Source organism: Mobula birostris, chromosome 6 (assembly GCF_030028105.1).
Source record: "Mobula birostris isolate sMobBir1 chromosome 6, sMobBir1.hap1, whole genome shotgun sequence".
In the NCBI taxonomy this organism is placed as follows: Eukaryota; Metazoa; Chordata; class Chondrichthyes; order Myliobatiformes; family Myliobatidae; genus Mobula; species Mobula birostris.
The window spans coordinates 45,289,510-45,311,905 of record NC_092375.1 but is presented as its reverse complement, the minus strand read 5'-3'; the positions used below and the strand labels follow the sequence as shown (position 1 = coordinate 45,311,905).

The 22,396-nt window shown below is 40.7% G+C and overlaps 1 protein-coding gene across 1 annotated transcript; it reads left to right on the top strand.

The window, feature by feature from the left end:
- Positions 1-4,468: 4,468 nt before the first annotated feature.
- LOC140199771 (T-cell surface antigen CD2-like) lies at positions 4,469-21,582 on the top strand. The gene is made up of 6 exons (XM_072262258.1): positions 4,469-4,543; positions 7,131-7,236; positions 7,343-7,660; positions 11,564-11,827; positions 17,200-17,318; positions 19,483-21,582. Exons 2-6 carry the CDS (start codon positions 7,179-7,181, stop codon positions 19,492-19,494), a joined length of 771 nt encoding a protein of 256 aa, XP_072118359.1. The 5' UTR covers positions 4,469-4,543; positions 7,131-7,178; the 3' UTR covers positions 19,495-21,582.
- Positions 21,583-22,396: the final 814 nt, after the last annotated feature.

The following is a 22,396-nucleotide window of genomic DNA, read 5'->3' as shown; positions in this document are numbered from 1 at the left end:
TTTAATACCTTCTTTCTGCAATAAAACATCTAAAACAGATAAAGGAATTTAAGACCCGAAAAAGTATTTGTTGTTCTGCGTGTGTATTTTTCCCAGGCTACAAAATATATTAAATAGCTAAATTAAATAAGTAGTGCAAAAATAGAAATAAAAAAGTAGTGAGGTAGTGTTCATGGGTTCAATGCCCACTCAGAAATCGGATGGTATCCGCCCTGCTCTGCTGGGGGAGAAGCTGACAGCGATGCAGGTGGATGCTTCCCTGGTGTCATGGATTCTTGATTACCTGACTGGCAGACCACAGTACGTGTGCTTGCAACACTGTGCGTCCGACAGAGTGATCGGCAGCACTGGGGCTCCACAGGGGACTGTCTTGTCTCCCTTTCTCTTCACCATTTACATCTCGGACTTCAACTACTGCACAGAGTCTTGTCATCTTCAGAAGTTTTCGGATGACTCTGCCATAGTTGGATGCATCAGCAAGGGAGATGAGGCTGAGAACAGGGCTATGGTAGGAAACTTTGTCACATGGTGTGAGCAACATTATCTGCAGCTTAATGTGAAAAAGACTAAGGAGCTGGTGGTAGACCTGAGGAGAGCTAAGGTACCGGTGACCCCTGTTTCCATCCAGGGGGTCAGTGTGGACATGGTGGAGGATTACAAATACCTGGGGACACGAATTGACAATTGGTCAAAGAACACTGAGGCTGTCTACAAGAAGGGACAGAGCCGTCTCTATTTCCTGAGGAGACTGAGGTCCTTTAACATCTGCCGGATGATGCTGAGGATGTCCTACGAGTCTGTGGTGGCCAGTGCTATCATGTTTGCTGTTGTGTGCTGGGGCAGCAGGCTGAGGGTAGCAGACAGCAACAGAATCAACAAACTCATTTGTAAGGCCAGTGATGTTGTGGCGATGGAACTGGACTCTCTCACAGAGGTGTCTGAAAAGAGGATGCTGTCCAAGTTGCATGCCATCTTGGTCAATGTCTCCCATCCACTACATAATGTACTGGGTGGGCACAGGAGTACATTCAGCCAGAGACTCATTCCACCGAGATGCAACACAGAGCGTCATAGGAAGTCATTCCTGCCTGTGGCCATCAAACTTTACAACTCCTCCCTTGGAGGGTCAGACACCCTGAGCCAATAGGCTGGTCCTGGACTTATTTCATAATTTACATATTACTATTTAACTATTTATGGTTCTATTACTATTTATTATTTATGGTGCAACTGTAACAAAGACCAATTTCCCCCGGGATCAATAAAGTATGACTATGACTATGACTATGGAAGAAGCTGTTCCTGAATTGTTGAGTGTGTGCCTTCCTGCTTCTGTATCTCCTTCCTGATGGTAACAATAAGAACAAGGCATGACCTGGGTGATAGTCCTTAATGATGGATGCCACCTTTTAGAAGCATCGCTCCTTGAAGATGTCCTGGGTATTATGGAGACTGGTGCCCATGATGGAACTGACTAAATTTACAACTCTGTGCAGTTGGTTTCAGGCCTGTGCAGTATCCCTCTCCCATGATGCAATCAGTTAGAATGTCCGCCGTGGTACACCGGTAGAAATTTGCAAGTGTTTTTGGTGACGTACGAGATCTCCACAAACTCCAAATGCTGCCGTGCCTTTTTCGCTGCATCGCTATGTTGGGTCCAGATTGGACCCTCAGAGATATCAACACCCAGCAACTTGAAATTGCTCACTCCTTTCACTTCTGATCCCTCTATGAGGACTGGTGTGTGTTCCCTCATCTTAACCTTTCCAAAGTCCACAATCTGTTTTTTGGTTTTACTGACACTGAGTGCAAGGTTGTTGCTGTGACATCACTCAACTAGCTGATGTATCTCATCACTATCTGAGATTCTGCCATCAATGGTTGTATCAACTGAAAATTTATAGATGGGATTTGCCTAGTCACACAATCATGGGTGTAGAGCAGTAGGCACACTTCCCTGAGGTGCACCAGTGTTGATTATCAGCAAGGTGGAGATCCTCACAGATTATGGTCTACCGGTTAGGAAGTCGAGGATTCAGTTGCAGAGAGAGGTACAGAGGCCCAGGTTCTGCAGCATTTTGATCAGAACTGTAGGAATGATTGTGCTAAACGCTGAGTTGGAATCAATACCATAAACAACTTTCTGACATAGGCATTTATATTGTCCAGGTGATCCAAGGTTGTGTGAAGAGCCAATGATATCCACCATAGGTCTGTTGATGATGGGTAAACTGTAGTGGGTCCAGGTGCTTTCTGAGACAGGAATTAATTCTAGCCATAAGCAACCTCTCATCACCGTAGATGTGAGTGCTACTAGACAATAGTTGTTAAGGCAGCTCACACTGCTCATCTTGGCATTGGTATAATTGTTGCCCTTTTGAAGCGGGGGGATCTTCTGCCTGTAGCAACGAGAGATTGAAAATGTCTTTGAACACTCCCGCCAGTTGGTTAGCACAGGTTTTCAGAGACCTTCCAGATTCTCCATTGAGGCCTGTGGCCTTGTGAGGATTCACCCTCTTGAAAGACAGCCTGATGTTGGCCTCTGAGGGTAGAAGTCATAGGATCATTGGGTGCTGCAGGGATCTTCATAGCTGTAGTTTTATTCTCCCTGTCAAAGTGAGCATAAAAGGAGTTGAACTTCTCTGAGAGTAAAGCATTGCTGCCATTCATGGTGTTAGGTTTCACTTTGTAGGAAGTAATGGCCTGCAAACTCTGCCAGAGCTGACGTGTATCCGATTTCCCCTGCAACCTCATTGAGAATTGTTCCTTAGCTCTTGAAATGGCCCTCTGTAAGTCATACCCGGTTTTGCTGTACAGAGCTGCATCATCAGACTTGAATGCCACAGATGTAGTCCCCAGCAGACTACGAAACTCCTGGCTCATCCACAACTTTTCATCTTGGTGTGTACTGTAAGTTCTCCAAAGCACAGAAGGCACAGACCTTAAGCAATATGTTTCATCTGTCACTGGCTACATCTGTAAGTGTGTTGCTACGTCAAGAGTGTTCATCCTATGGCTCAACCAGAAGCCCTGGCTGAACACAGAGGCGCACTCCCTACTAAAAGTCTGGGACACTACCTTCAAATCTGGAGTCAGCACGGTTTTCAGAGCAGCCAGGGCAAACCTCATCCTAGGCATCAAGAAGGCAATGATCACCTACGCACAAATGATTCAGGAACACCTGTTGCTAATGATCCCCAGCGTGTGTGGCTGGGCATTAAGGACATTACTGACTATGCAAGGGCAAACAGGGTCAGCTGAATCAGTGACATCTTCCTCCTTCACACTCGAAACAACTCTTATGCATGCTGTGAGTCATGCAACATAACACCAGCCACGAAAGCTACACCCCTCTTGGGTGAGCAGCCACCATCTTTAACAGCAGGAGACGTGAGAAGCACTCTGCAGGGTGTCAACCTGCCGTAAAACTGACAGGCTAGACAACATCACAGGCCAAGTACTCAGGGAGTGTGCACACCAGTTCACTGACGTCTTCACAGATATTGTCAACATTTCACTCATCCAGGCTATTGTCCCCACATGCTTCAAACCAGCCACTGTCATTCCTGTACCAAATAACTACGCCTTCAGAACTAAGCAACCATCGCTCAACGATACTGATGTCAATCAACATGAAGTGCTACCCTGGACACTCAACAATATACTAACGAACAGAAACACTCTACAACAGCTGTTATTGCATCTGTCATGCACCTGGCCCTGACACACCTCGAAAATGAGGACACTTATGCCAGAATGCTGTGTCTAGATTTCAGTTCGGCATTCAACACTGTTGTCCCATAGACGTTGTGGACAAACTGCTACTCCTGGGTTTAAGTACACCACTGTGCAACTGGGTGTTGGACTTCCTAATGAACTGACCTCGGATAGTCAGAATGTCAACCACACCTCCCTCCCCATCATCCTTAACACAAGTGCCCCCCAAGGCTGTGTGCTAAGCCCATCTCTCTACACTGTTCTCACATATGACTGCACAGCCAAACACCCAAAAAATCACATTGCCAAGTTCACCGACAACACAATGGTGGTGGGACTCATTCCCAACAATGACGAGATGGCATACAGAGAATAGGAGGAAGAGCTAGAGGCCTACTGCCAGGCAAATAACCTCTTCCTCGTTGTCAACAAGACAAAAGGAGATGGTTATCGACTTCAGGAGAACTCGCACCACTCACTCCCCTCTTTACATCAATGGCACAACTGTGGAAACTATGAAACAGTTCAATCTCCTGAGAGTGCACATCTCGCAAAACCTGTCATGGTCCCAGAACTCATTCTACCAATCAGGAAAGCTCACCAATGCCTCTGTTTTCTGATGAGGCTGAAGAGAGCTGGACTATGCATATCTGTACTTAACTTCCTTCCACATATGCGCAGGAAAGAGAATCCAAACATGTTGCATCACTACATCGTATGGAAACTGTGCTGTGGCAGACGGGAAGGATCTACAACAAGTAGTCAAAACTGTCCAATACATCACTGGTGCCAGCCTGCCTGCCATCAAGAATATGTTTGCAGAAAGGTGTGTTTTTTGGATCTGGAGTAACATTTATTTAATTCTCCTCCACACTCTTGAATCTTGAGTTATGGAGAAAGGTTGGGCGGGTCGGGTGATTGCACAACCTTTTTCCCAGGGTTAGGGAATCAAGTACCAGGTTTAAGGTGAGATGGGGAGATACACCAGGGACCTGAGAGCAACTGCTACAGAAATTATTGCATTTTGCACCATGTATGTTGTTTTCACCTGTTGCTCTGAATTTGGCCATTTCTATTCTATATTGCTCATTCCAATCATCCTGTGGGCTTTCAATGACCTCTTTCTCATATATAGTTCATCAAAATGAATTTCCAACTAATGCTCTGGATGTCTTTTTCTAGATGGAGGACATTTCTTTCTCATTTACTCAAATTACCATTTAACGTAGTTGTGACATTGTAGCAATGTAGGAACATAAAGTCATAAGGACTAGAAACTGAAATAGGCTGGTCAGCCTTTCATGCCTACATGAAATTTATTAAGATCCTAGCCGTTCATCACCCTCAATGCCATTTCCCTGCATTAGACCCTTTGTGTATACACTGAGCGAATAAACCTCTTTTAGCTTCTTAGCCAGTAAATTCTAAACATTCTCTAGCTTCTTGAGTGAAAGCATTTAATTTCCTTTCATCTTCTTTCTGCTTGACTGATTCATTTTTGAGATTGTGACACCCTTCTTTCAGTCTGGGTGAACATCAACTCTACATCCACTGTGTCAAGCCCCTTAAGGATTTTATACATTTCAATAAGACCACATTTCATTTTAATTGAGAGCTGGTTAGCCTAATCTCTCTTTATGCAATAAACCGAGCATCCTACAAATGTAATGAATTTTCACTCCTTTCTCCTAAGGCATGTACATCAATCCTTAGCCAGGGAGACAAAGTCTTAAATAGTATTCCAGAAATGGGACTACTGGGATCCTATAGAATTAGAGCCAGAGGTCTCTATCTTGTACTCAAGTGCTTGAACCGTGTACGTTCCTTGACATGTCTTTGCCTCTCATTTTACTGCAGTTGGCAAATGAAGATTTCAAGTTTGGTTCTGGATAACTAAGCAGACTTGCGTGTCTGTGGCACTCTCTCAGAGTTGCCTCTACATCAAGCCACAGTCCCAGGCTAGACTCTCAGATTCCACATGTAATCTAATCTTTGATGACAGAATCCTGTAAATCTGCAAAACTATAGTTACTGTATCTACTAATACTCTCTGCAACTTTAAGAAAATACTGGAAGATCCTTCCTGGTCAAGATTGCATGTAAAGCACTGTTTCAGGTCCTTGTTGCTTTTCTTACATAGGATGCTTTGAGCTTGAAATTCATTTAATATATTACCTGGAGTATTGTGTGCAGTTTTGGTCCCCTAATCTGAGGAAAAACATCCTTGCCATAGAGGGAGTACAAAGAAGGTTCACCAGATTGATTCCTGGGATGGTAGGACTTTCATATGATGAAAGACTGGATTGACTAGGCTTATACTCGTTGGAATTTAGAAGATTGAGGGGGGATCTTATTGAAACATATAAAATCCTAAAGGGATTGGACAGGCTAGATGCAGGAAGATTGTTCCCAGTGTTGGGGAAGTCCAGAACGAGGGGTCACAGTCTGAGGATAAAGGGGAAGCCTTTTAGGACCGAGATTAGAAAAAACTTCTTCACACAGAGAGTGGTGAATCTGTGGAATTCTCTGCCACAGGAAACAGTTGAGGCCAGTTCATTGGCTATATTTAAGAGGGAGTTAGATATGGCCCTTGTGGCTAAAGGGATTAGGGGGTATGGGGGGAAGGCTGGTACAGGGCTCTGAGTTGGATGATCAGCCATGATCATACTGAATGGCAGTGCAGGCTCGAAGGGCCGAATGGCCTACTCCTGCACGTATTTTCTATGTTTCTATGTTTCCATATTCTCTAATATCTTATTCAAGAATTTATGGTATGGTACAATTATTTCCCATTTGTTACTAATGACTAATTTATTAATCTACTGAGGGTTATCTGTCACTATCAGCTAGGTGCATTGTGTGAACTCCTTCCATTCTTTGGAAAAATTACTTCCTGGGAAATGCAGTAGTTTGGGCAGATGAACTGAATCAAATAATCACTGCTTCTCTGCATATATCCATGTACTATCTCAATTGTGAAGGATCACATCTAGCATTCAGTATTCTGATACGTGCCTAGAGCAAACTTTTCATAGGTTCATTAACCAACATCTTTGATACCAGATATTTGTGGATGCTGTTTGACCTTTGATTTTGTAAGGAACATCACTGCATTCAGATCATCTGGAAAAATAATTTAAAGTTTAGAAAGATCACATCTTGAATCATTGCAGAGACACGGTGGCAGTTCTGTGGATATTCTTTCCAGCTGAAACTATTTTAGACAATATTTATGTGGAGATCTTGAGATTAAGATTGTTTTTCCTTCAAAATATGCTATGCTAACCTCTAATTAGAGCAAATCTGGTATCAGAATACAAATTGACCCTTGTTTGTTATCCCACCCTTCCTTCCTGTCAAATTCCTGAGAAACTTCCCAGTGTTCTTACATTTGTTGTACTTTTTCCCTTAAGATCGCTAACCAAGACTGGGTGCTGACCAGACAGTTAAAATCTGTCAGGATGGTTTCCAATGGGATATTTTCACAATTTTGCTTCTTTCTGTTGATGGCTGTGTCTGGTAAGATAAACTGACCTGAAAGTTCTTTATAGATAAAAAAGAATGTTTCATATATGTTTCATAATTATTTTAAAATCAGTAGCTTTCATTTTCTTTTCTTTTGCAGAATGGTATCTTACAGAAAGCAATAACTGTGAGGTGAATGTTGATAGAGAACTTGGGGATTCAGTTCTGTTAGACGTTCTGAATCTAAACTCCAGTACCAATCATTCTGTTTATTGGCTTAAAGGACAGCACCAGATCGCACGATACAAAAATGCTCCTAAGTTGTATGGTCAATCTCGCAGGAGAGTAAACATTTTTCAAAATGGTTCTCTGAGCATTATCTCCACATCAAAATCTGATGAAGGAAAATACATAGTGAACGTATTTGACGAAAAGGGAATACAGACATTAAGTCAAGACATTATATTACGTTTATTTGGTAAGTCTATGTCTTTTAAACTTTACTTAATTGAACCCATTCTAAAATTCTGAATAGTTCCCTTAGGTAAAAGAATTGCTTCATTATGTGCACAAATTATGATATGGAAATTAAGTTAAGGTGTTATAATTTGGTGCTCCTGTGATAAAACCAAGTTCTGAAATTCAGGAAGTGCCTTAAGAATGGGAACATAATTCATGATATTTGACTGTTGCTGCATTTTGCCCTTCCGAATATTGGATAAGGCCATAACACATCACAGCAGAATCAGGCCATTGAGTCTGGTCTGCTATGAATTTCATCATGGTTTACTTATGATCCTTCTCAACCCCATTCTCTTGCTTTCTCTCTGTAACCTTTGGTGCCCTTACTAATCAAAAACCTATCAACCTCCCATTCAAATATACCCAGTGACTTGGCCTCCACGACTAAGGATAAAGTGGAGTTGATGTTCAGCATTAATACAGAGGAGTATTGTTATGCTCGTTTCTAAGGCTTTAAACAAAAAGGAATTCCACACTATCTGTAGGTATTTCTCACATTATACAGGTTGACAGGATTATTTTCTCACTGACATTGTATTAATCCTTAAATATTAATGACGGAGCTGAGTGAGGCAGTAGGCATTAAAACACTCCACCAAGGTAACAGGAAAGAACCGTACAATTGGAAATCTCTCAGTCTTGGGTGGTATTGGAAAGCCATCCATTTTATTCCAACTTGATTTTTTTCTGCTACTATTGATTTAGACCCGGCTGGTGGCATAGTGCCGGACTTCGTGACGATAGTTCCGGAGTTCAAATCCAGCCGGCTCCCCTGCACACTTTCCATCTGTGCTGGGTTATGAGCTGGTGATCTCTTTGGAAAGTCACCCAGCAGAAGGCAATGGCAAACCACTGCTGTAACTTGCCTCGTACGCGGTTCCCCACTACATCGGAGAGGCGTGGAGGGAAATCACCTGCTAACCGGAGAAACTCTGGATGCGACGTACCTTTCCTTTCCTATTAATTTAGTTCCAAGGGCTCTTGTTAAGAAGGAACTTCTAATTACCTAAAAGTGGACAGGAACAGAAACCCAATTTTGTATCCCAGACCCACCAATGTGAGAAGTTTAGTGGAACTTAGACAAAGGGCCAAGCTGCATAAAGAGTTATTAATGGGATGTGGACATTATGATGTTGTCATGTACCCCGTGACGGGGGTAAAGAACCAGCAGAAATAGAAAACACTTTGGAGTCTCGTATTGCTATAAACTAATAATATTTATTAGTAACCACGCCATACAGTAATATAAATGTAGATAAGTCAAACAGGTTAGCAATGATTATATATAAAAGTAAGTGTGGAATATATATGTATGAAAAAACCAAGCTTCTTTAAGTCTAGGGGTAAAAAGATACAGTCTTACGATGTTGAGTAAAGTTCAGTTCGTGGTATTTAGTTGAGTAGTGATGGAGAGAGAGAGAGAGAGAGAGAGAGAGAGAGAGAGAGAGAGAGAGGGAGAGAGAGAGAGAGTGAGTTGAGTCTTCAGGTGAGCTGATGCCGTCGATCTTCTCGTCGTCCTCCGAAATCCTTTACAAGTCACTGACTGTGACTTTAACCGGGGGACCGGTCTTCTGTGGTGGAGCTATCACCCAGGCGAGGGTGGACACATAGACAACTCCCCACCAGTCAACCCCTTCTTCACCGATGGAATAGCAATTTGGATCGATCCGCCTGATCGATCCGCCGAAACCCACTTTCTCTGTGGGCACAACAATGTTCATTCAGTGTCCAGATCATGTGTCCTGAGGTCTGGATCATCTGACCTCCTATTTATTTCACCAGGCTGAGCATCACCCGTCACTCAAAGAGTCCCTCCTTCCTTTGTCTGTAAAGGAGCGCACAAACAGGCCACAAGTCCTTGAAGAAATATCAACAATCTGCCTTTGGTCACCATAGCAACCTTTGAGCTGCTTGGTGCTGTCTCCAACTCCAAACTCAGTAAAAATCCAAAGTTACTTCCAATGCCTTAAAGTGATAGTCCAACTGTTAATCTTCATCTCTCTCTCTCTCTCTTTTCCAAAAGCAACTTATTGGTGGTAAATAACTCTGTCTCTCTCTCCTTTCCAAACAAACTATCAATGATAAATGTCTCTCTCGGTCTCTCTTCAATCAGTTAATAGGGGCACTCCTGGATCCCCTCATAATGTCAATATAAATGATAACAGATTAATCGGTGATATATCATGCAAAATAAGGAGACTACAGGCTAGAATTTTTGGTATGTCTTTAACTGTGTGTTAAAGCTGTGCTGCATGGACGGCCTATGCCAACTTGACAGGCGGACCTCAGCCTGTGATATTCTACTGTGCACAACTCTGAAGGCATCATGCAAGTTGGAATAGCCCTGTCATACACAAATACAGATAGTGTGCTTTCCTTCATATCACTGCGCACAGTGGAGATGATGGAGCAAAACTACTGCAGATGGTTTGTCATAGAGTAGGCAAAAGATGATCAATAGTACAAAGAGAGGAGTTTGCACTAGTGGGTAAAAGACTGGAGAGGGAGTGCCAGGAAGTTAGAAGAAGAGCCTCTTTTGTTTTTTTTGGTGTGGGACAGCCAAATGACAAAGTACAAGATTCACATTTGGCAGTTATAATCAGTGGACAGTCCTAAACTGCTGTCATTTTTTCCCAGAGGCCAGAAAATGCAGGGCCACAGATTTAAAGCTTGGGTGTTTTTGATTCAGTAGTAACATGTTTTTGCAAGTCCCTTCAATATAGAAACAAATGTCCCAAGATGTTTCCAAAAAGCTAATGAGATAAGCTGGCTATATCAGGAGAGTTAACCAAAAGCTCAATTAAAGAAATATGTTTAAGGAAGAGGAAGACTGAACAATAAACAATCACTGACAGGTATTCCAAAGCCAGTTGTTGTGTTAGGAAAAAGAGTTATTAAGTAAACATGACGAAGTGTTGGATTGGAAAAACTTATGGGGAAATTCTTACAGAATTATTTGCCATGCCAATCAGGGACTTGTGCTTAAATTACTTTGTGACTGTATTGTGCTTATCACAACTATATGTGCTGTGTGATATAATAACTGTATGTGCTGTGTGTGATTCTGTGTACTGTGTTTTGCACCTTGGCCACAGAGGAATGATGTTTTGTTTGGCTCTATACAAGTGTATGGTTGAATGACAATAAACTTGAACTTGGCAAGGCCATGAAGGAATTTATAATACCATGTCCAATTTCTAGATTTTTGAAAGATAAAGACCTCAGTGAAGGAAATAAAAAAAAGTGTGTCAATTAAATTCATAGATGTTATTGGGATAGAGTTAAATGTTATATATAAACTTAAAACAGGCATTAAACTGAAAAAAGTACTAAACCAAATATTGCTTGTTGGAACTTTTTTGTCAGGAACGATACTGAATACTTTGTTGATCAAGGCCATTTAGATTGTTGAATTATATGGTTTATATAGGAAAACCAGTTGTAGAAATAAATAATGTGGGCTTTTTAAACTGTGAAAGGCATGCATGAAGTGTGATAAAACCTGAACTTGGAAAGGTAGTTCATAACTAGCAAGTGTATGCAGAATCAGATTTATTATTACTGTCATGAAATTTGTCATTTTGCCTTTGCAGTACAGTGCAAAGACAAAGTTATTGTAAGTTATGAAATAAATAAGTATTACATAATAAGGAACAATGAAGTAGTGTTCATGGGTTCATGAATTGTTAAGAAATCTATATTCTCATAATGTAAAGGTATAGATGAATTTCCCAGTCTGATGTCATTCCCAGTACTGTAATGGAATACTGATTATTGTAAAAATTTAAAACCAAGTCTTATTCTATAATTGCACAAAAATGAAGTTGGATAATATTTTCAAACTTTTATTTCCTTTTAGAGAAACTTTCAACACCAATAATGGAAGTCGATTGTGTAAATGAGCAAAACATGCATATATCATGCGAAGTTCATAAAGGAATACCAGTTTCATTCTACTTGAATGACCAACCGCTGACTAAGCATAACACTTCATTTTCAAATGGTGGGAAAAAAGCTACACTGAAGAACTTCACCTCATTTTACAACAATAGAACATTCTTCTGTAAGGTTGAAAACCCAATCAGTGAAAGGCAATCAACTCCAAGCCAACTCCACTGTGCAGGCAAGTGCAAATTAACGTTGAATAATGTACCTGTGGAAAATTTAAAACAAATAAGCCTATTTAAATTGAATTTAAATCAGTAATGAGAAATTAGGGTCATCAGTGGCAATGAGAATAAATACCTTCTTTGAAATTGAAGGCTAGCAATTAAAACCAACTCACATCTGAAAACTACAGTAGCATAATGGTTAGCACAATTGCTTTACAGTGTCAGTGGTTACCGTCTGGGGTTCAATTCCCCCTGCTGCCTGTAAGTAGTTTATACGTTCTCCCTGTGACTGTGTGGGTTTCTCCCGGCTGCTCCAGTTTCCTCCCACATTCCAAAGACATGGTTTGGGAGGGTGAGTTGTGGGCATGCTGTGTTGTTGTCGGAAGTGTGACAACAGCTGGAGGCTGCCCAGCAGTCCTCACTGATTTGATGCAAACAACGCATTTCATTGTCTGTTTAGATGTGATGTACATGTGTCAAATAAAGCTGATCTTTAAAAATAATCTCAAGATATTGGCTTTGTGTAAGAAATGGTGGCAGAACAAGTGTATTGGAAGTTATGTAGGAAATACTGAATTGTGAAACAGTTTTTCATTTGTTAATCTAGATTTTTCACGCAGAAGTTATTATGCCAAAAATTCTCAATTTTGCTGTTATTGTCTCATTAGCAACCCAATAACAGCTGAATGTGCACTGTGAGAAGTACAGACAGAGTCCATAAAGGGGAGGCTGGTTTCTGTGACAAGCTGAGCTGTGTCCACAGCTCACTACAGTTTCTCTCAGTAGCAGGCAGAGTAGTTGCCATACCAAGCCAAGATGCATCTGGACAGAGTGCTTTCTGTGGTGCCAAAGATAAAAAATTAGTGAAGCTCAAAGGGAACATGGCAAATTTCTTTCGCCTCCTGAGGAGAGGCACTGGTGAGCTTTCTTGACAATGGCCTCTATGTAGTTGGACCATGACAAGCAGTTGGTGATCTTCACTCATAGGAACTTAAAGTTCTCAGCCTCAGGACCATTGATGCAAACAGGAGCAGGTTCACATCCCCCTTCCTAAAGCCAATGACCAGCTTGTCTGTTTTGCTGCCGTGCAGAGAAAGGTTGCTGCCACTAGGGTCTCTTATCTCCTCCCTGTACTCCAACTCAGCGTTATTTGAGATGCAGCTCACTACAATGGTATCTTCTGCAAACTTGTAAATGAAGTTAGAGCAGAATCTGTCCACGTAGTCATCAGAGTATAGAAAGTGAAGTAGAGGGCTGAGGACTCGGCCTTGTTTGACACCAGTGTTGAGGATAAGAGTGACAAAGGTGTCACTGCCTATCCTTGCTGTTGGTCAGGAAGTCACAGATACAGTTGGAAAGGGTCCCAAGTCTCCATTTCTCCCTATTTGATGATGAATAAAAAGGGGGAGGGGTGACTTTGCAAAAGTCGATTGCTGGGAAAGTTGTGCTTTCTAGTATTTAAGTCTGGGCAGAAGCAGGTTACTTGTACAGCAATGCCATTTTCTCTTGGAATTCTTGCTATTTGGGAAATACTTTTATGTCCTTCCCATTATCTCCCCCATATGGATAACTTTGAAAACAAGTCTTTTACTTGTTCGGTGTATCTGTGGATAGTTGAGAGTAGCTCAGTTGATTGTTGTCATCAAACCTGAGTACAATGATGTGTGGCATGACGTCACCTTTCAAGTGATTTCAAAGGAATGAGATATCCTTTGTAATAGAGGTCCAAGAAAACCTGGCTGGCCTAATGAAAACTGATCTTAAGGATCAGAAAGCATTAGGATAACCTAAGTAATATCTTCTTCAATTATGCTGTTATGGCTTTTGTGAATCTGATAATGCATGGCACAGTATCCTACGTTTGTAGGCAAACTGCAGTTTATGTAGATTGAAAAAGGAAGATATAGAAAAATCAACCAGCAATACCCACAAAAATCCGGATTTTCTTCTTTGGTTATGCTGTGAGATTCCAAAAATATTCATTTTAGGCTCAAAGAATTGGCAAGCTAAATATATAGCTCAAATATTTAGAAATTATCCCAAATGTGACCAGCCACATTTTATTTAATTCAGTATATACCTCCCTTGTACTTATTTTTCTGAAGAAAGATATTGTATATATAAATAGAAAATACCAGATCTATTCACAGACGTCAATGGCTGCTGTCGTATTGTCAGAATTCGAATGCTGATACGGAAGGATTTTGTACTTGGCTATCCCTGATTCTTCTAAAAGCTGTTGACGCCTTCTAAAATCTGCATAAACTGACTTGGGCATTTTTGTGATAATCTGTAAAATAACATAGAAATGCAGATGTATTCTGTGGATTCCCCTGTTGTTGATGTTTACCAGAGATATTTTTTTCAGAAAATCCCCTTATCTCGATCAGGTGCTTTTTACATTAATGGCCAAATGGGTGTAATGTGAAAGTGGAGAAACAAATGAACTGAAAAACGTTCTAGCTACAAACGAATAAGCACAAACCCATGATGAAACCTGAAAACAAAAGTGAATTTCGAGAGAAATACTGGAGCGTAATGCAGTGATAAACTCCTTTGCTAATCTCCATAAATTATAGATTTTCCAGAATGGTTTGGCATGTGTTATCAGATAAGCAAAGTTTACACTAATGTATAATTGAAGAAGAAATTGTTTAGAATACCTTACTGCCTTGTAGATCTGACGATCAGCAGTTATAGGGCTAGCTAGACTCCCTTGGGAGTTAAAAAGGATGTTGACTCATATCTTTGGAAACTTTTGAGAGGTATATTTTACCACTACATGAAGGTTTTAGGCAATGCCTGTTTAATCTCCACCTCGATTTTAGAAGCACCCTGTATGGAAAAATAGGTATTGTTAATTTTAAATGTTATTATATAGGAAAGTTGTAAGATTGGCTAAAATGACAGCCAGCTTAGAAGAGTCGATTCGACTATATCATTGAGTATGCCAGACAGATTGGTAGTTTTTTTTCTTCCCTGCTTGCTTCTGGCTTCCAATTTTTAGAACCATCTTAAAGGCAAGACTTGACTTTTTTCCTGTCCAATAGGTAAGTATTAATCTTGATATTGAAGTAAGAGTTCTCCAGTAGCAAATGGAAGACCTTCCCTGAACTTGTTTAAAGTGGATATTCCAAGCCATTACATTTTGAGTTATAGATTCACAGAATCAAACAGCACAGAAACATTTTATTCGATCCACTGTCTGCATCAATCATCAAATGCTTAATTACACTCATCTCATTTAATTCTCCCGACATTCCCTTCAACCTCCCCCACTCCCCTACAGACTAGAGACAACTTTCAATGCCCAATTAATCCACCAGCTCTTATGTGTACTTTCAGTGGCTTCTGATTATCCAATACTAGAGGGTATTTTCCCATCTCACTTTCCATTTTCTTTTGTCACGTACCCTGTGACAGGTTAAAGATCCAGCAGAAATAGAAAACACTTCGGAGTCCAGTATTGCTATTAACTAATGGTATTTATTAGTAACTATGCAATACAGTAACATAAATGCAGATATATAAAACAGGTTAGCAATGATTTTATATATATATATATATATATATATAATGTGTGTGTGTGTGTGTGTGTGTGTGTGTGTGTGTGTGTGTGTGTGTGTGTGTCTGTGTGTGTGTGTCTGTGTGTAAATATATGAAAACCAAGCTTCTTCAAGTCTAGGGGTAAATAGATAGTCTTACAATGATGAGTAAAGTTCAGTTCAGTTCGTGGTATTGGGTTGAGTAGTGAAAGAGAGAGAGGGAGAGAGGGAGAGATTTGAGTCTTCAGGTGAACTGACACCGTCGATCTTCCCGTTGTCCTCCAAAATCCTTTAGAAGTCACCGACTGTGACCACAACAAAGGGGACCGTTCTTCTGTGGTGGAATTATCAACCCAAGCGAGGGTTGGACACATGAATAACTCCCCACCGGTCACACCCTTTTCACACTGCAAGAGCCACTGATCGATCCTCCAAAACCCACCTTTTCTGTGGGCACAACAATGCTCATTCAGTGTCCAAAACCATGTGTCTGTAGGTCTAATAGCTGACCTTCTATTTATCTCACCATGCTGAATACCGACTGTCCATCAAACAGCCCCTCTCTTCTCTCTCTGTAGGAACTTAGAAGCTGCCAGTGTCCTTGCAAAGTGTAAACAAGCTGCAGCAAAACCATAACACCATCTCAAAGCAGTCTTCGCCTCTCTCTCTCTTAATAACAAGGTGTCTGGAGTTGAACAACTCTCTCTCTCTTTTTCAAAAGTACAGTTCATAGGGGTAATTCAGGACCCCGTCACACTTTAAACACATGAAGAACCCAAAAGAAACTCATTTATTCACAGGGAGAACATGCAAAGATGGTATTGGAAGTGAAGATTGAAGACAGGTCACTGGAGCTCTGAGGCAGCAGTTCCTACAGTTGTGCCACTCTGTTGCCATGACACAGTTTCACAACACCGACCACCTTTCAATGGATTATTCACACAAAGTGAATTATTGAATAAAAATGTATGGATTAATAAATAAGTTATTTTTCAAATTCAATAGCCAAGAATTTCCTTAAAATGATTTATACATACCTATTGCACAATTTAAAAACATGTCTTTATCTGAAATGAATGGGATGGTGGTTGATGCATTTAAAATGAAAATTAAGGTAATTTTAAAAAATCAAATTTAAGTTCTTTGTTCTTTTCACCGCTGGATTTCTGAGAGCTTCTTTCTTCAGAAACATAGAAGTGTATGGAACAGAAATGGACTTTTGATCCATTTCAACCTCCTTGATTGTGATGCATATCTATACTAATCCCATTTGTCCACATTAGGCTGTATCCCTCTACTTCTCTCCTATTCAAGTACCTATACAAATGTCTTTGGAGTTGGAGTTGTATCTGCCTCTACCACCTTGTTTAGCAGCTTTTTCCAGATAACCACCACCTTCTGTATGTAAAAAAAACTTACCTCTCAGATCTTCTTTAAATTCCTCCTTTTACTGTACTTTAAACATGTGTCCTCTAGATTCCTCTGACACAGGGAAAAGAGTCTATCAATCCAGTTACTGGTGTTCATCCTTTCTAGATCTCTAAGCCTCCTAAATTCCAGTAAGAATAAACCCAACCTATCCAATCTCATTTTATATTACAGCTCTACATTCCAGGCAACATCCTAGTGAATGCCTTCTGCACTCTCCCTATTGTTATCACACCCTTTCTGTGATGATCACATATGTACCTAATATTCTAAGCAATAGTTTGTATGGCTAGGAAGGGAGAAGGCATTTCACTGATGTTTCAATGATAAGTCATTTATGGCTTTACACAGTATGTATTTGAATTCATGTATCTCATCGTTCTGAAGTCTCTTTACTTCTTTACGTATAGCTTCAATGCCAGCTTATCTCTACGTTATCTTCATCGCATTGGGAGTGATTGCACTGGTTATTTTTTTTAGACTACTTTATTGCTGCATCAGTAAAACGAACAACTGCAATTTAAAGAAGGTGAGTTTATGATTAAGTTTTAAAACCATGGAGTCGAAATTAAGCGTAATGTAATGCTTGGACATTTCAAACATAAAATGAATTTGGACAGTTACAATTGATATCTTGGTGGGGATGGGCCTTAAAAAACAAGATGCTAATAAATTGTCACTCAATGTATTGACAGTGGGTTGTTTTTAATATATATGACTTGGGTCAATGATAATTTTTGCTCAGTAAGTTTTGTAGAATATGCATAATATGTTTTGACTTTTATTTGAACATTTAAACGTTGATCAATATGACCACCTAATTGTAGCTCTGGTACATGGCTGACCTCTGACCCTGCCTCAGCTGATATTGTTGGTTATCTTTACACTTTCCATTGTTCTACTAGCCAGACATTTAGAATAGGATTTCTCATATGTCTTGCCTTTGGTCCTCCTTTTGCATCTTCTTAGGTGTCTTTCCAGATTGAAGGTGACTTGCTTCATCTCTGGTTCAGTGGGTTCTAATAAGGCCAATGTGAGAACTATAGATTCTTCCATACATGGGTGGGTTCCTTGTGTGGTGGTGTGTTCTTTCTGTCACTTAGTTCTGAGGGCTCTGAATGGCCTTAGCATTCCCAATAGTATTCTGAATGCTCCTTCTGCACTTTGAACTGTCATGGATCAGGGGCTCCCAGGAGCCAGTGAAAATGTTGCACTTCTTTAATCATTTACATATGATAAACCCCATAATCACAAGCTCCTGTCTGATACACTAGCTCCTGATTATCATTTTTGGGTGAAGTTCCTTCACAGTCTGAATGGCTATAAATTTAATTAAGTCTTTATTTTTTTCGGACTACCTGACCGAAGACTGAACTTAAGCACTATAAATCACTTTGGTGATCGACACACAAAAGCACACTAGAGAAACTCGATGGGTCTGGCTGCATCTGTGGAGGGAAATAGGTTTTCTTTGTTTTTGTTTCAGACTTCCAGCATCTGCAGTCTCTTGTGACTTCAGAGATCGGTTATGGGTAAAATGGTGGCATTTACGCAGCTGGACCAGGCACTTCCACATGATCCAAATATGATTATTTCCTCACAGTACTGGGTACCAATGACATCAGTAGCCTTACATTGTGCATTTCGACACCATGCAAGATTAAATAGGTCACTCTGGACCAGAAAACAATAATTATAGGCCAGTTAAAAACATAAAGTGTACAACAGGCTATATTCTTCATAAACAGTAGGTGCCATTGAAAAAGCCATTTAACTGACAAGTAAATACTTGATAAGGTAGCTATAAATCTCCTGGGATCTGCTCAATACACATTGCAAAGTTTAAGTCCATACTCAAAATGATAATGTAAATATTAAGAAAATATGTAATGTTTGGCTCAGTGTTTATTGTACAGGTGGCTAGATGTGACAGCAAACAGCAGGAGGAGACACAGAAGGGCATAGTTGTGAAGACCTGCTCCCTCACAGGTGCCCGGTTCCCAATGGTGATAGTTGCTTTAAGGGCCAACAGTCTTTTCTTGGTGCAGCAATTCCAATAAAACTGCTCCCATTCGAACTCATGAAGTTCATGACTTAGCCACTGTTTTGTGATTTAAAAAAACACACACACACACACACACACGTATACACACACACACACACACTCAGTCACTGTGTCACACTTGTATTATTTCCACAAGAGAATATACAGTGATAAAAATACTCTTATTCCCTGGGTTGATCATTTTTACCTCAGTATGGAACAGGCAAAGCCAAACCCAAGCTCAATTGTGGCATTTTTAGAAGATGTGATTGTCACAGTGGTGTAACCATCCTTCCAAGTCTACAAATCCCTGCGAGCCTGCTGGAGAAGTTGAAACCCAGTGTGTGCAGGTCCAAGTCCGTGTACACTGGAGGCCTGTCCTGGGATTAATGGACGTGGGTAGGAGGGAGGAATGGGGCTTGATTTTCTTACTTGTGTCCAATGTTGTAATGTCAAGCTTTGGAGGCATGCTATGTTGGCAGCAGAATGTTGACGATCCTTGTGGGCTACCCTCGGGTGTGTTGGTTAGAAACACAAATAAAGCATTTCACTCTTATGTTTTCATGGACACAAGACAAATAAACTTGGATCTTTAATCATGAATCTTAATCTTGTAACAAAAATTTTATTTTACCTGCTTTTTTTACAGCTGAGAATCTGAAGACTATCATTAGAAGTAACAATGAAAATAAAATTGGAACAATGCAACAAGGAGAACAGCAAAGCAATGAATCACTTGAATGTGAAACAACCAACAAGGTTTTGAAGTACTTGGCTGGCTGCCACCCATTCTTTGCAAAATTAATCACAGACAATAATTGAAAGCATGTTCTTTACAAATGAATAGTAACTTTTCTCACTAAAAATTGATCCTTTTTCCACACCGCCAAAATAATGCACTTGCCAGGCCTATGCTAGCTTGTAAAAGCACAATGTGTGTGTATGGGGGGGGCATCTGTTAGTCTCGCGAGACCACGGATCTGCGCCTGGATGTATACTATCAATCTCTCGCGTGAGTGAGAGTGAGTGACATCACCTCCTTAAGTGATCTTAGATCAGCTTAACTGATCTGAGGACAGCAACAGCTGTCCAATGAACTAATAAGTAGAAGTGTAGAGTGGATCTGACAGAGTTCATAACTTTATTGCGTGGGTGCTATGGTAATTGGGGGCGCTGTTTCACTAGATCACTGGAGAAACAAGCTGTATTCAAAACTATACAGAGAAAGCAAAGCAGCTGCAATTTGTATGTGAAATTTCAGTTAATTTCTTGGTGGTGCTACGCTGGTGCTATTGCAATTTCTGCTGGGGCTATAGCCCCAGCTAGCACCACCTTAGGGCTGCCCCTGGTGATTTAAGAGACAAATTAAAATCTTTGCATACTGTACATAATCATGATTTCATTATTGCAGAAATTGTTGAAGTTATTGAAGACTTTCTATGAGGGCGTGTCAATACATTTCCTTGAGATGACTTCACTAATTTCTATTGCCTGATTTTATTTTGCATCCATTTTGTTGCTGCTCCAGCCTCAAGTCAAATGTTTCCTTCTCCTTTTCCCCTTCTCTTGATCATTATTAGATCTTCTTTTCCCCCTTCAAATCAACCAATTGTCCCTTTTATAACACAAACACGAGGAAATCTGCAGATGCTGGAAATTTGACGAAGAGTCTCAGCCCGAAACGTCGACTGTACCTCTTCCTATAGATGCTGCCTGGCCTGCTGCGTTCACCAGCATTTTTTATGTGTGTTGCTTGTCCCTCTTATCATTTCTCTTGATTGTCAGCTTTGCTCCTCCCAGCTGCTATCCCAACCGTCACCACTTCGCTATTTTCCCTGCTATTGCTCAGTTTCGGATCCTATTATGCTAAACTCAGTTCTACCTTCTTTGTTCTTATTGGCATTCTCTTAAAATCACATTGTTACATTCTTTGCTGCAAACTTACAAACAGCAGCCTCATATTTTCTCTCCACTCATCAACCACCATCAACAAATCACTACCCCCTAGGATTCTGCATGTAGATTTACTCACTGTCTCTAGATTTACATATCGAATACTTGATCACTTATCAGCAAGTACTTGCCATCCATGGCCAGGAGGATGATTTCACTGCTGTAATAATTTTTATGAAAACTTGGGTTGTGGATTGTGACATCTTTCCATTTATCACAAACTTGACAGCATCTTGAGTACACCTACCATAAGTTACTAGCGTAGTGGTGTACACTTGTTGCACAATATACTTCCACTTCTCTATACTGAGAATAACTTGCCTGGTTCCACTTTCTTCCTTTTTCCTGCAGAGATTTCCAAGATACAGTATATCATTCTGAATTTCACACTGAAGTATACTTCCTTTTTCCATTGCACTCCCTCTTTATTCAGAAAGTTCCTATTATCAATTTAATTCTCCATTTGAAATTACCTCTACCCCATTTCCTGCTCTCAATTATAAATGCAAGGTGTCACTTAAATCCACTGACACTCACAAAATGCTGGAGGAACTCAGCAGGCCAGGCAGCATTTATGGAAAAGAGTACAGTTGACATTTTGGGCAGAGACCCTTCTGCAGGACTGGAGAAATAAAGATCAGGAGTAGATTTAAAAGATGGGGGAAGGGTTGAGAGAAACACAAGGTGAAAGGTGAAACCAGGAGTGGGAGGGGATGAAGTAAAGAGTTGAGAATTTAATTGGTGAAACTGGGCTGGAGAAGGGAGAATGTAACAGGAGAGAATACAGGACCATGGAAGAAAGAAAAGCGGGGGGGGGGAGCACCAGGGGGAGGCAATGGGCAGGTAAGGAGATCAGGTGAGCAAGGAAAAAGGGAATGGGGAAGGAGGAAAGGGGGGGGGTTGTGGGTGTTGCTTGGATTTCCAGCACCTGCAATTTTTCTCATTTGTGACTTAAATCAACTGTATCTCTTTCAAAATCTACCCATTCTCTCTTTTCTCAGACTAATCCACCACTGAGATTTTCCTTATTCTGGACATCTTACTTCTGATACCTTGCTATCTCACATTACGTTGAACAGGTCTGGGGGGGGCGGGAACGGGGGAAGAGATGGGTAATTCCTCTATTCCAGATAGAGGTGCATCAGTACCTGTAGGAAGAGGAGTTACTTAGGGGAAGTACTAAAACCATCACACCCATAGGTGAACGTCTTTTTGAAGACAGTATTATTCTCCATGTTTCCTTGTCAGTTGACTTATTCAGAAAGAGCAGCAATTTGTTTGTGTTAGCAAACCGATTGGAAGTGTTAGATTCCAGTGACAATGGCTGTGCTTGGTATTTCCATCATAGCCTTGACTTTTGCTGCAAATGGTTTGAACTGATCTTTGATGATGTAATGAACCGTGAAGGACACCTTCAGCTGGTATTTTAGCTTCTGCAATTTCTCTCTGCATCTGCTCAGTTATAATCTCTCTCTCTCTCTCTCTCTCTTTTTCCAACAGTCTGTCTTCCAAAGAATAAATTCATTCTGAAATAAGAAATTCTGCAGATGCTGGGAATCCATGCAACACGCACAAGATGCTGGAGGAACTCAGCAGGCCAGGCAGCATCT